Genomic DNA, 13,865 nt, shown 5'->3' on the forward strand with positions numbered 1-13,865 from the left:
CGCTGTACATAGGAATGAAAACACAGTAAAATAACTGTTGGTATAAATGATGAAGGGAACACTGAAAGGAGACAATCTTTACTTAAGACACCTAAGGTAGGAACTTCTGGCCTGAAATTTTTTTTGCAGTCTATACATTTCATTTTTGAAAATATTAACAGGAAACTTGGCAGGGTTTGGGTTTTGGTGGATTTCTTTTTTTTCTTTCCTTTTTTTTTCCAAAAGAAGAATATTCCTCACAATCACAAAATTAATCTTTTCATTCGAGTCTTTTTATAAGCAACTGTGAGGATCTGCTTATTCATTCACCTGTTCTACAGAGCAGTATTACTTTCTTACTGGCCTGATAACTAAAGAAGAAATAAATTGGAAAAGTACCACAAGAAGCCCGAACATTTACTTACTTTCCGTCAGATGAAATTCCAACTATTCTCCTGAGATCAAGTGGCCTTCCCATATCAAAGGGAGGGTTTGAGGCCTCAAAGGACAAGCGTCTTCTAAATGGCTCCCAAATTCCTTGAGCTTCTAGATAGGCTGTTCCAATTACCAAGAGAAAGAGTACACTGCAGAGAAGAAAGGCAGTCATCTAAGGATTTATTTCTTAGTTTTGAGCATTTAAAAACTAACGACTCCAATCACACAGGACAGAAAGTTTGTGTCTTGTACTGAAAACACTGAAAATTGCATCCAAACCACAATTTCGTCTGATAGAAATATAACATACACAAGATTGGCATGATATGCAAATCACCAGCACTGAGAATGGAAGCTAGATGCCCAGTGTATAAATCCGAAAGAAAGCAAGCTGGACTTCAAAACTTGGAGCCACAGGCATGTAACTATTCAAACCAATAGTGATTTACGGTAGGCCAAAATAAACAACACCTTATCAAGATAAAAAACACAGACTATATAAACTCCTAGTGCTCACTCCTAGAAATTAAGGATAACTTCGCAATGATATGGAAGAGTTATTCTAGAGGCAACTAGCAAACACATACATGATGGCATCCTAAAAGTTAGAGGCAGTTTATGCACAGAAATCTTGGACTATTACGAAATATATTAGAAATCTTCTCTAATTTGCTGCTAAGATGTATTTTTGTATTTTTTAGAAAAAGGTACAGTAAGGGAAGGGGTTAGTATTCTCTATTCTTTGTGAAGTCTAATTAACAAATACAGCACATATAAAATTATCCAAGCAAACTACACTTAGGAGCTGACAAACATCACTTACTCTGTCAAAGAACTAAAAACAAACTCAGCCTATACATTTCTAGCACATATATAGAAGGAGACCACACAAGTACTCACTCAGCACTTTAAGTAATGCAGTGTTAGCGATGACACAAAATTTCCTAAATAACAGAAATTTTCCTCTTACTTTGGGAAATGCACTTTACTCACTAAACACTGCATTACTTAGGAAAGTGCTGAAGAGTCAAAAAAGAAAATGAAGTGGGCTGTAACTTTATCTTCTCTATTTCTTTTGTTAATCCCTACAAGGAAAGACAACCTAAGTGAACATTTGCAAAATGGAAGAGCCAGTAACTTACTGTGGGGGGGGAAAAAAAAAGGAATGTGACATGTATGTGATAATGCTTTGGATTTGCAGCACACAGAAAGAACACTTTTTCTTCAGAGGCATCTACAGCGCCAATACATTTCACACTAAGATATAAACTTAACACTAATGAAAAGAAAACCAGCATTTGTTGCTACTGATAGGTAAAAACTCATACTGGTAAGTTTCCATGCTAGGGTTTTCTCTGCACAAAAGCAGTGGGGTAAGGTGTTTCATATCCAAGAGGTGAGAAGGGACACAGGGTTTACAACTTCTAATTTCAAATAAAGGTAAGTAGAGGTTAAGGCTATGAAAATGGTGGCATTTTCAATTCCTAATTCAACAAGGTATAATTGACACATCTGTTTGCTGAAGAAAAACATGCATTGATATCCTATTACATAACCTGTGAGTGTGCAGTGTTGCAAACAATGTCCTTCAGGTTCTTAGAAATCCCATTATTAGTATCACCAGTTGTCTGTCACATAACAAGTGGCAGCGAAGTTAAATTCATCCAAGGCATCTGCTAAGCTCATTACAGTCACTGCCTCATATCTCTCTAAAGCACAATACTCCAGAAGGATGCTTACATTTCTACAAGAATTCACTGCCAACAGTGCTTTAATACCTAATATGCTTCAAGTTTGCCTTATTTATCAAAACCCCTACAGATTACCAAGACTAACAGGAGTATGTATCTCACTTAAGAAAATCGGTTCAAGCAAGAAGTGTATTATTTTGTCCGTGGTTTGAGCAGAAAGTCAGTAGTCCTCTGCCTTAAACAGTTCAGGCTCAATCTATAGGAGTGTTTATTAATTTGATCTCCTTTTAGCCTATTTTATTTTACAACAATTACTGCATGTGCTGAATACACATGTGCTTCTCCGTAACCCGTGCTCGAGCAGCGGTAGTTCGTGCCTGTACCACGGTAAGAAAAACACACACACACACTACCTCATTATTCCTGAGATGATTATGTACAGTGCCAGCTCCCAGTTGGGCCTGGGCAGTGCTTCTGCACACGTTGCCAACATGTGATATGGAAGCGATGCATTCAAGATAAATACAAATTCAGAGCCTCCCGCAGTGATGAATTTTAATTCACGTATAACTCTGGAAGCAGTGAAATCTGGTGTAAACCTGGAAACAGCATAAAGCACATTAGAACTTTCCATATGAACAGTGCAAAGGTTTGAGGCAATTTTTATAACATAAATTACAAATTAAAAAACCTGTAACTCAACCAATTACCACACAGCCTAAAAATACTTGTGTATCTTTCAAATCTCCGTGATGTAATTGACTATGTTCATTAACACCTATGCTTAACACATCTGATACTAGATTACTCCTGAGGTACCATACAAAGTTATAATAACTGAAAATAAGGTTTTACCACCATTTAATAAAAGCTGTGAATGCAGTAAAAATTTAACAGCAGATCTAAGTAAGTAATGGAACCAACTACTATGTGAGCTATAAATATTTTAAACACTTCACCTTTAAGTCACAAACGTGACTTTTCAAAAGCATCACCACTACGTCACAGTCTCATCACAAACTAAAATTGTGCAGAAATACTAGTGAAATACTATTTCACTGCAGCAATATTTCATACATCCACTTGCAGAACAGAAGCAGCTTCTGAACTTTTTAGATACCATTTTCTGAATAGTTAACTTTACAAAAAAGCACTGTTAAAAGATCAGTGTTTGGTGCAGAGATTTTTTTACAATAAAAACAGACAGAATTACACAAACATTATCATTAAGGCAGCAGACAAAATATTCAAGACTAAAATGCTGTGCATTACAATAACAATCCTTATACCAAAGGCTCTTTTCTACATACTGCAATGCACCAAAGCGATACATAGGTCTAGGTCCCATGTGCATTCACAAGTCAAAAGAGGGAAATTAATATAACCCCATATAGTAACATATTCCAGCACAGCAAGTTATACTTACTGGATAGTAATAGAAGTAATACTATAGCCAGTCACAAAAACATGGTATGAAAAATCAAATAGTGTTTGCAAGAAGAGAGAAAATGTCATAGTTGTGTAATGCTGTATAAATCCCCCATACACTCAAACTTCAGTAAAAAGCCCTCAGAATTTAACCAAGGGACTTTTTCTCTGAAACAAAATTAAAATTCCAAATGCAACACTCCATTTAGATTTAAGAAAAAACACTTACAATATGACAATGTCTTTAGAGGCATTGGCACTTAGTGCAAATTCCTGACAGTTAACTACTTTAAATCCATATCCTTCACATGTGTAGCCACTGATTTCCATAGTTTTCACATTAATCTGCAGCTGCCCTGTATTTTCCACTTTAAATGTTCTTCTCAGTGTGAAATTCGGCTCCTTGTATTTCATTTCTAGAAGCAAACAGCAGTGGTTAGTGTTATGCTAAGCAGATATCCTTCACTATATTCATATTCTACAGCAGAAGAGAGTTCTGTCAGTATTACAGCATAAGGGGGACTAGCAAGGTCCTTGGAAACTTTAACTTGTAGGAAACATATCTGCAGCCAGATTCCCATCACTGTCAAGGTAGGGCACTTGTACAATTCCAGAGCCCTCTAACTCATGAGGGAAAAAACCAAAAACCCCCTAACTTCCGACAGCACTGAGACCCCACAAAGATATCACCTAAGTTGCAAAGTTCTTTGATGTACTGCCTAATGTTGTGGTATTATGTGAATAGTCCCAGCAAGAGAAGAATTAAAACAGGTTGTTCCTTTTTCTTTGTGTGTCTTAAAAATAAAAATACATGGCTTAACAACACGTCTTATTAGCAAAAAAATCCCTAATCACAACAGGTAAAAGGTAATGACTAAGTTTTATTTCAAGTTTTCTTACTCACCCCTCAAAAAAAGCAGAATAATCTCAGATAATAATTAACATAGCACCTTAGAAATGTCTGGAAGACTGCAAAGTAGCACAACAGATTTTAATGCCAGGTACAACTAAAAAACTCTTTTACCAGTTTGTTAGGTAATATATGTACTCTCAGCTCTCCTCTCAGAAGTAAGCCTGAGGCCACAGAGCAGAAAACCTCTCTCTGATCTCAGAGTAGAATCTGCCTGGAATTTAATTTTTCATCAAGGAACATACCCAATCTTTCTTCCCCAATGGCTATGAAGGTGTGAGGAAAGACTATGAAGGTGTGGGGAAAAGAAGTACACAAAGTTGCACCCATGATCCAATTTGTATTAAATTTAGGAGCTAGAGATTTTGCTAGTAAATATGCCCAGATCTTTACCTCCTCTGTCTTGAATTTTACTAGACAAAGAGCTTCTGTTTTATCTTTCCTAGTTTTCATGTTAAAATGAAAAACGTAATACATTTTGTATTCTGCCTAAATAAAGTAGCAATTTTAATGCATTTAAAGGAATTGAATTTCTGGGGCACTAGAAGAGGGGAAAAGTATTTCCACACATTTCAAGTTTTACACATAAAATAAGATTTCTTTTCTGTTCAGCATATTAGCTCAAGAAGTACTCACTTTCTGAACAGTCTTTTAATAATGCTTCTGTGATTTTAAAGCGTAAAGAACTTCCTGGACCAGGAGGTTTGCCTGCAACCTTCAAGCTCTCAGTTGTTCCTTGTCCTTGTACCATTATGGCATCTACTACAGTCAAATTATTTCTGTGTAAAAAAGAAAAGGGCAGGGGGAAACATTCATAAAAGCTTCTCTATAGACTATGAGTCTATATCCCAAATCTGGAGAACAAATACATAATCTGTTCCACAAATAAGTCCCCACATTATGGAAGTAAACACCAGGGGTCTCAAACATAGTGTTTCCAAGACAAAACTCTTAAGAAATCACATCATAGCATACAAATACAAACCCCAATGGAATAGTAGTTAAAATTTGTATCTCTCTTACTAAGGCATCACACCTGATATGTAAGTGAAATAGTTATTCAATGTTCTTTACTAGAAAGACTGAACTTGCATTGTAGCTTGATCTTGCAAAGGGCATCTCTAACTAGAGACCCTTTTTTCAAGAGATGTAGGATGTACTTCAGAAATCAACTCTCCAGGTACTGGCGGGTGAAAAGCTGGACATGACCCAGCAATGTGCACTCACAACCCAGAAAGCCAATCATACCCTGGGCTGTGTCAAAAGCAGCATGGCCAGCAGGGTGAGGGAGGAGATTCTGCCACTCTGCTCTGCTCTGCTAAGACCCCACCTGGAGTGCTGCATCCAGCTCTGGGGTCCTGAGCACAGGAAAGACACAGGGCTGTTGCAGCAAGTCCAGACAAGAGGCACCAAGGTGATCAGAGGGATGGAGCACCTCTCCTATGAGGAAGGGCTGAGAGAATGGGGATTATTCAGTCTAGAAAGGAGAAAGCCTCCTGGTGACCACACAGGAGCTCCAGTACTTAAAGGGAGTCCATAAGAAAGATGGGGACAAACTTGTTAATAGGCCCTGTAGTGACAGGACAAGGAGGGATGGATTTAAAACTAAAAGAGGGTAGATTCAGATTAGATAAAGGGAAAATGATTTTTTACAATGAGGGTGCTAAAGCACTGGAACAGGTCGCCCAGAGAGGTGGTAGATGCCCCATCCCTGGAAACATTCAAGATCAGCTTTGACAGGGCTTTGAGAAACCTGAAGGTGTCCCTGTTCATTGCAGGGGGTTTGGACTAATGACTTTTAAAGGCCCCTTCCAAACCAAGCCCTTCTGTGATTCTGTGGTAAGTATAATAGTGGATTATGTATTTGCATTACTGAGTATGTACTGAATACAGTTAAAATACTGTAAAACATGTCACAATTACATTTAAATTAAATCTTTCTGCAGACATGTGATTCTACGATTATTCTTGTAAAAGCAATAGTTTCTTGACAGCTGATCGCACGTATGATCTTACATATAAATAGAAAAACACAGAAAAACCCACACTTACTTCAGAAATATCTCTCTTACCTGATAACAATCAATGATGAAACAGTTTTATTAAGAACTGGAGAGAACTTTACTTTGACAGACTTTCTCTCACCAGGTTTTAATATTAGACTTAAAATGAAATGATGAGCCAGGCCCTTTGTAAGTCCCACAGTCATCTGTAGTGGTTGGACCTTAAGAGGGTGGGGAAAACAAAGCAATGCTTTAAAAAATAGGACATTTTTTACATGTATTTGATAGAAATGGTATTATTTTAGCTAGAAAAGTGGTCTTGTCGTAAACAAAGGATACTACTCAATGACATATTCTGTTTTTTCAACCAGAAACTCTGATAGCACAAAAATTTCCCTACTTATTAGTAAACTGCTTATGTTAATGGAGAAGCAGAACAACACAGAGAGAACAACAGAACAGAACTGAGGTAAACTTCACCCATGTAGATTCATAAAGTGCTAGTGGAAGAAAGGTATCAGAAGTTCTTGCATATATATTTCAAACACTAAATTAGCATCAAACCATTATGGAATATTTTTTTCTCAGAATTTTCCACTGTTAAGCAAACAAAATAGAACAACTGCACAAAAAAGTGTATTTTGCTAAGTTTGCCATTTGTCTTCAGACACTGAACAAGCATTGAATGTTAATCTAAAACAAACTGCAAATGAAGGGGAAAAGTCAGATAGAAAAAGAAGTGCTTAGGATGTGGCATGCTCTATATGAAAAAGCACACGCTTAAAAGTAGTCCATAATACTCAAATCACTTAAAAGAACCAACAAAGCAATGGAAAAATAAATTCGTTCCTAATTTTAGAACTAGTAACCACTATGCTGAGGAAAATAATCCTGTTAGTAAGAGAATGAGTAAATGCAGTCTTCCTCTAACTTCAACAGTTGTATTATGATGTAAGTATATAGAAAAAGTGACACTTCATTAGTCACATTTAAGGAAATATTTCTTTTCCCAATTTCCTGATATCCAATAGATATCCCATTTTCCATACTAATACCTAAACTTGAAGGCATGTATGGCTGAACTATTATTAAAACATTAAAATACCTGAATTTAAAATTACCAAGAATGTACTGAAATACTTACACAATTTCTGAAGACCTGGAACTCTAGAGTCCTCTGATTGAAATTAGCTGGTCTACTCAAATTAAACCTGAAATGAAATTGCAATTTTTTCTTTCTCACAGGTCTCACAGGTATATACAATACACACTTGTATTTATGGATTTGAGCACAAATCAAGTACCTATGGTAGCCCAACACACAGCTGAAAGCCTAACTTGATTTTTTCTTATTTCCCCCCCCCTTACATCAAGTTAAGGAAGTAATGTAAACACATTTTAGCTCAGTAAAAAATACTGAGTGTGTTCAACGGCAATAGAATTCAAATTCTACAGGTGGCCAACACTAACCACCAACACAACTGCCATATCACGCATTCATTCCATGTAAAATGCATTTCTTCCACCGAGTGAGAACACCCCAAGGATTCCACAACACCACTTACCGTTCTAACAGCTTGTCAACGAAAGTGGATGGGTTAGAATACAGAGCTACTGGAAGAAACTGAATATACACAGGAACATCAGCTGGATTTTCTAGAAAAATTTCTTCTTCCTATTCAGAAAGACAATTTTTTAGAAGTTTACATTACCATTAATGCAATCAGAAACACCTGTTAAAATGGTATTATCACAAAAAGAACTTACTGATGAGCTGTTTGTGTTGGTTAGAGGGAAGTTTAGATGGCGTGGTGAACTAAGGATGGAAGGCCAGGACATTTCTGCTGTAATTTTCAACTGGACATCCTTCTGAAGATCTGTGTCTACTTCAAATACAGCATTCAGTCTGGAGGAACAGTTATAAAACTTACTTTTACATTTTGCAGGAACAAATTTTGAGAGTGTAACTGAGATTCAGATCACTAAGAAAAATAACCCAAAATATATTTGATAATTAGAAAAGGTACAAACAGTAGAAAGGGAAAAACTCCAATATAGCATCCACAATCCAGAAAATGGATTTTGCCTGCACATGTACAGTAAATCAGTACATCTACTCTAACTGCAATGGGTACACAGACTGTGTGCCTGCACACCTATCTAATAAACCTAAAGCAAATCTGAACAAGTCCCACTTGGTGCTAGCCACTATTTCCATCGGTGAATGAAGTTCTTTGCTATTAACCAACCTCCACACCAGATTTGGGTTCCATTTTCCTACAGGCTCTCCAGCATGAACTGAAACAACACTAACAGTATTGAGTTCTCCAGTCAGCAAAACAGACAAAATACTAGACTTCAAACGCAGAGAAGTATTTTGGAGAGACTCCAAATGTGCAAGTCACAACCCCTCTGTTTTCAGAAGTTATCTGTCCTTTCCCTGAATGATGCCTTGGACAGCTGGGTAATTTTAACTCTCTTTAAAAGTATTAAATACTCTAGAATATATAATAATAAATAATATTAAAGCATTGTATATTCAAGCTAGAACTACTGCTTATTCAGAACTAATGTTTAGTAGCATTCTCCTTTACTGTTCTCTTACTGTAGGGGATAGGACATTCTTGAAAGTTACTGGTGTGGCTAAATAGAGGATTCTGTTTAGATCAAATTTTCTCCGGAGTTATTAATATATCACCATTATAACACAGAAGTGATAAAGGGGGAATGCTTTTGTTATTCTATTTGGTTGCATACAGACATTTTGTTTCTTCACATACCTGTTTTGAAAGGGTAACCTGGATGCTATCAACACAAAAGACACACACTTGCTGTTAATGTTAACTCGTGTCTCCTGGAGATTAAACCAACTTTATGTGTGAGAAGGCAGATGTAAAAGGTATGTAGCAGTCTACAGAGTTTGACTTTTTCTAAATATTAAGTAGCGACCATTGATCATCTCAAGGTAAAATATAAGAAAATTTTTGTAATTCACTGAAATGCAATAATCCTGGTATGGTAACAACAGAAAACCTTATGAAATGTTAAAAGCAATATTGAGGATACTATTTTAAAACAGCTTAAGCAGGGATACTGAACAAACACTATAATCTGTTTTTGGAGATTTTTGTAGAGTAGAGACTGCCTTGCTGTTACAATCCTTTCAAGAACTCCAGCAACTCAGTGAATAGTAACTTTCAGTGTTTTCTTTAATTTGAGGAAATTATTACTGTTTTTAACTTTTAGAATGCTCTCTTTAAAGGTTTTGCAGAGTAGGCCAAGCAATTCCTTCTCGGCCCCCTCTCAAAGAGCACAGCTTTTAAGAAGCTTTGTATTCAATAAGAGCACACATATCACAGAATTATTACTGATTTAAGGCCTGAGCAAACAACAGGAATAAAATACTTACCTATGGCTTGCATTCTCTTTTATTTCTGTCCATTCTCTGAATAAATTCTCATGCAAATCCCAGTCAGAATCCCATGAATCTTCTTGCATTGCTGTGCTGTGCTGAACTTTAGATTCCGCTGTAACAAATACTGTGGTTTTAAAAATCTCCACGTAAAATCATTACTTAAGTAGAAAACTTATTTTAAATGATTTTCATTATAAAGTTGAACATTACTTACATTTAGATAGAAAGGGCAATCCTACATAACAATGATCTCCACATTGTAAACCAGGATCAAAATAAATATTTGCAATCTGCAAAACATGTAAGAGCTGATCAGTTAACCAGCACAGTAAATCTGATGACCAAAGAAAAAAGAAAGAAGATTTCTCTTGAACACAGAAACTTAACATATGCTATAAAGAAAAGATAACTTACAAAGATTTAGAAATAAGGCATAAACAAACCTTTGATTTTTTTCCTGGCTCTAAATCTTCTTTATTACTTCTTAGCCTCTTATAATAAAACCTTACGTCTTCTGACAGGGACCGTATGTGTTGTATTTTCACCTTCTGAGAAAAGGAGTTCATAATGTTCAGGCTCTGGTGAACTACTTTCCCCTAAAAAAATAAAAGGAAGTAAGTCTGCAGGATATGCATTTTTTCCTAGCATATGTATCTATTTATGCAGGCTGGCAAAGACCACAGCACTGCTGAAATGCTAAACTGAGATTTTTAATTACACTATCTTAAAGAAATGCCATTTGCAACACTTCAAGATAGTAAGTTTCTGTGAAGTTGTATTCTTTCCTTCATCTGCTTTCAAACACAGTTCATCCTTCTTTGAAAATTAAGAACACGTGAAGTATCTTGGAAGAGCTAGGATAACAGCTCTCCTTAATCAAATCATGATAAAAGAAGTATCAGAAGAGGAGAGGCAAGAGAAAAGTTCAGTTTTCTGAGCCTCCTATTACTAAAGGGAAACAATATTTTCATAAGAGATCACTGCTAGCAATTAGAAATAGTAATTAGTTGCTATTAATTAGAAATAATCTAAAAGGAAGAGTAAAGGGAAGCTAAGATTACAAACACTACAGGTGACGGAGGCCATTTAAAAACCTCCTTCCTGCTCCCAAATGCAATTAACACACCAAAACTACATTTAAGAAGAAAACAGGAAGTTTTTTCCCCACACCCTTAAACCCTGCCTCCTTTTCTGAGTCAAACATTATTTTACCTTTTAAGCATAGAAAATGCATTTTAATTGTCATGATCAAAATCCTTACAATGCTCAAGCTTTACCCCTGCCCTCAGTTGTAAATCAATGATTTATGTAAATCAATGCTCATGTTTCACACCTTACCTCAACACCCAACTCTGACATGTATAGAGGAAACAATTAATAAAAACAAAAGCAGAAGAAAAGTGCAACTCAGGACTGGCGGTGAGACTTCAGTATGAGCAAAAAAATCAGTAGGAGCAAATATAAATACCCAAGACTATCTTTTAATGAACGTTTTTCTTGTTCCCCTTAAATCAATACTTTAGACTTCAAAAAAAAATTCTCTAAGTTTAAGTGGAGACATGGGCGAGGTCTTTTTCAGGTTCAAAATTTGACTGTGGCCTCGGGAAACAGTCACATATTGCAACAGTGTCAATAGTAGTAATTGCAGAGGGAAAGAAACTACAAGAATAAATCCTTAATGATACAGTCCTGTTAAACTGAATAGAAGGTATGTCAGAGCTTCATCTGTGGATTCCTATGAGTAACAAACAGTCATCAACTGGACAAGACACAGGTTTGTTAAAGTGTCTACAACAAATAAATAGTATTTTACTAAGACCTTCACATAGCATTTAGACATGAAACAACAGACAATGGGAAAAAAAATTGTTCATCAGTAATAATAGAAACAGAACAATGCCATTCAGCATAGAGGTCCTCAAAGATGAGCTTTGATCAGGGAAGAATTGAGAGGTGGCACTGTGAGGTAAAGATGACACTATGAAGCAGAAGTCAACACAGCTAAGATTTGTTTACATCAAGACACTGACCTTTACAAGGTTTGTATACACTGTCAGTGTATTGCCAACAACCTTCAACAGAATACCAGAAATCACACTTAGGTACAAATACGCTAAAATTATAAACAGACAGACAGCTCTGGCAACCAGGCAGCTGCAGGAGAATTACATCCTAAGTATGAACTGAAAAGCATGTGTTACTAAAATAGTAGCACCTAGTTATTCCTGGATGGTGTAACTGTCAAGTTTCTCTACCAAACACTGAAACAAAAAGAACTGATGCTATTTTAGACTTATTTTCATAAGTAATAGAGGCATTACAGAAGAACTAAATGCAAGAGTAGCATGAATTCAGTGAGCATGAGTTTAGTTTGAAATGAATCCAAGAAAAAGTAAAAGTAAGTCTGCTGTTAATATTCTCAAATACAAGAAGAGCTAAGTGATCAACTAATGGAAGTAGTAAGTGAAGCTGACTGCTCTGAAAAACTTGGGGCTTGAACACAGTAAATAGCCTATAATCTTGTCAAAGGTGATAATTGTATCTTAATCTATACTCCCAAACAAAATTCAGGAGGCCAAAGGTCCCCTGAATGAAAAATTGTCTGAAAACATTACTAGAAAAAGCATGAAGACAATAAAAATCACAACAATCTGGGGAAGAGAAAGAATAATGACATCAAGGAAGCTATGCCTGAGAAACACAGATGCTACAAGAAGTAGTATCTGCCTAAACAAAGTAAAGCAAAAGCAAACAAACCAACCAAACAAAACTCCCCAAATCCAAACAAACAAAAACCCCCCACCAAAACTGCAAAGCCAAAACAAAAAGCCACAAACAACAAACAAACAAGACAGAGCCCCCCCAAAAATCAAGCTGACCAAGACTGTGAGCTTATTACTATGAATTACTGAGAAGTTCTTTAGCCATTTCAGCTAAAACAAACTCAAAGGAGATTAAAAAAATATTACTACTTTAAGGTCCAACATGGAACAAAATATTTGAACGTGGCACTCAAAAGGGGCATTCTTCACAGGAATTCTTCTTCTTCATAATAGTAATAATAATAATTTCTAATAGGTTCAGATACAGAATATAGAAACTGCTTTATCTCCAGTGAAAGCAAGGGAAGTGGATCTTTAAGCTGTTTTAGCTTATCAAAAGCTTATGAAGCAGTTCATAAGGAAGTTCTAGGTGTGGTACTCAGTGTAGTAAGTATCCATATAATGGTGAGGCTATATAGTAAAAAAAAAAAAGACCAACCAGATCTTAAAGATAAAAAACAACTAGTTATCTTTGCAACTGTAGCCATGACAGTTTGACCTCAAGAGTAGCAAAAGACTTCAGAAGAATTTGTGACACAGGAGATCAGAAGGAAGATGGAATTAGTGGCAATTGCAGCAAACACTCAATGAAGTCCTGCTCACTAACCTATCTTTCTCTGATAAGATCTATTCCATTACATGAGTATTCCAAGATCCCATTCAAGTGGGCTATTGAGGAGATGTAGGGACAACTCATGCTTGGAACACGTGGCAGAAAAACTCCAAACATCCCCCAAAATAATGACAAACTGATCATAACAGTTCAGTAGCACAATCTCTCCAGCAATTTGACACAGAACTCAGGACAGTGGTCTCCCTTGAAAAGGGCATATGAAGGAAAAACACAGCAAGTAAACATTTAATCCTCCCCAACTCTCTTACCGGAAAAGAGGGTGGAAGAAAAACATGTTTTGGGGAGCAGGTCAGTGAGCCTACAGCAATCACGGCCTTCACTGGTATAGTTAAAATCTGGACAAAAAAAAAACCCCAAGAAAAATTTAGAAAAAAACCTCTTACATTTCCAGCCTTTAAATGTCTCTTCCACTTTTAAATTGCATAGAATAACAAAACCCTGAAATTCTACAATTAATGTACTCTAGGATTATACAGACATTTAAAACATGGAGACATGAATTAAGATTTCAACCCATCATCATATTCTGAACAGTCACTCCATACTGT

General features: G+C 36.2%; 1 protein-coding gene across 1 annotated transcript in view; it reads right to left on the minus strand.

The window, feature by feature from the left end:
• Positions 1-13,865, minus strand: part of TMEM131 (transmembrane protein 131) — a 94,463-nt gene that overhangs the window by 15,590 nt on the left and 65,008 nt on the right. The window contains 12 exon segments of the mRNA XM_042040969.1: positions 405-563; positions 2,519-2,704; positions 3,763-3,949; positions 5,080-5,222; positions 6,516-6,667; positions 7,591-7,657; positions 8,012-8,121; positions 8,214-8,352; positions 9,856-9,973; positions 10,076-10,151; positions 10,305-10,457; positions 13,566-13,652. Of these exon segments, the coding sequence (XP_041896903.1) occupies positions 405-563; positions 2,519-2,704; positions 3,763-3,949; positions 5,080-5,222; positions 6,516-6,667; positions 7,591-7,657; positions 8,012-8,121; positions 8,214-8,352; positions 9,856-9,973; positions 10,076-10,151; positions 10,305-10,457; positions 13,566-13,652 (1,577 nt within the window).

The sequence above is a fragment of the Corvus kubaryi genome, unplaced genomic scaffold (assembly GCF_017639235.1).
Source record: "Corvus kubaryi isolate FWS band 111438036 unplaced genomic scaffold, C.kubaryi_AGA036_p1.0 133, whole genome shotgun sequence".
Taxonomy (NCBI): Eukaryota; Metazoa; Chordata; class Aves; order Passeriformes; family Corvidae; genus Corvus; species Corvus kubaryi.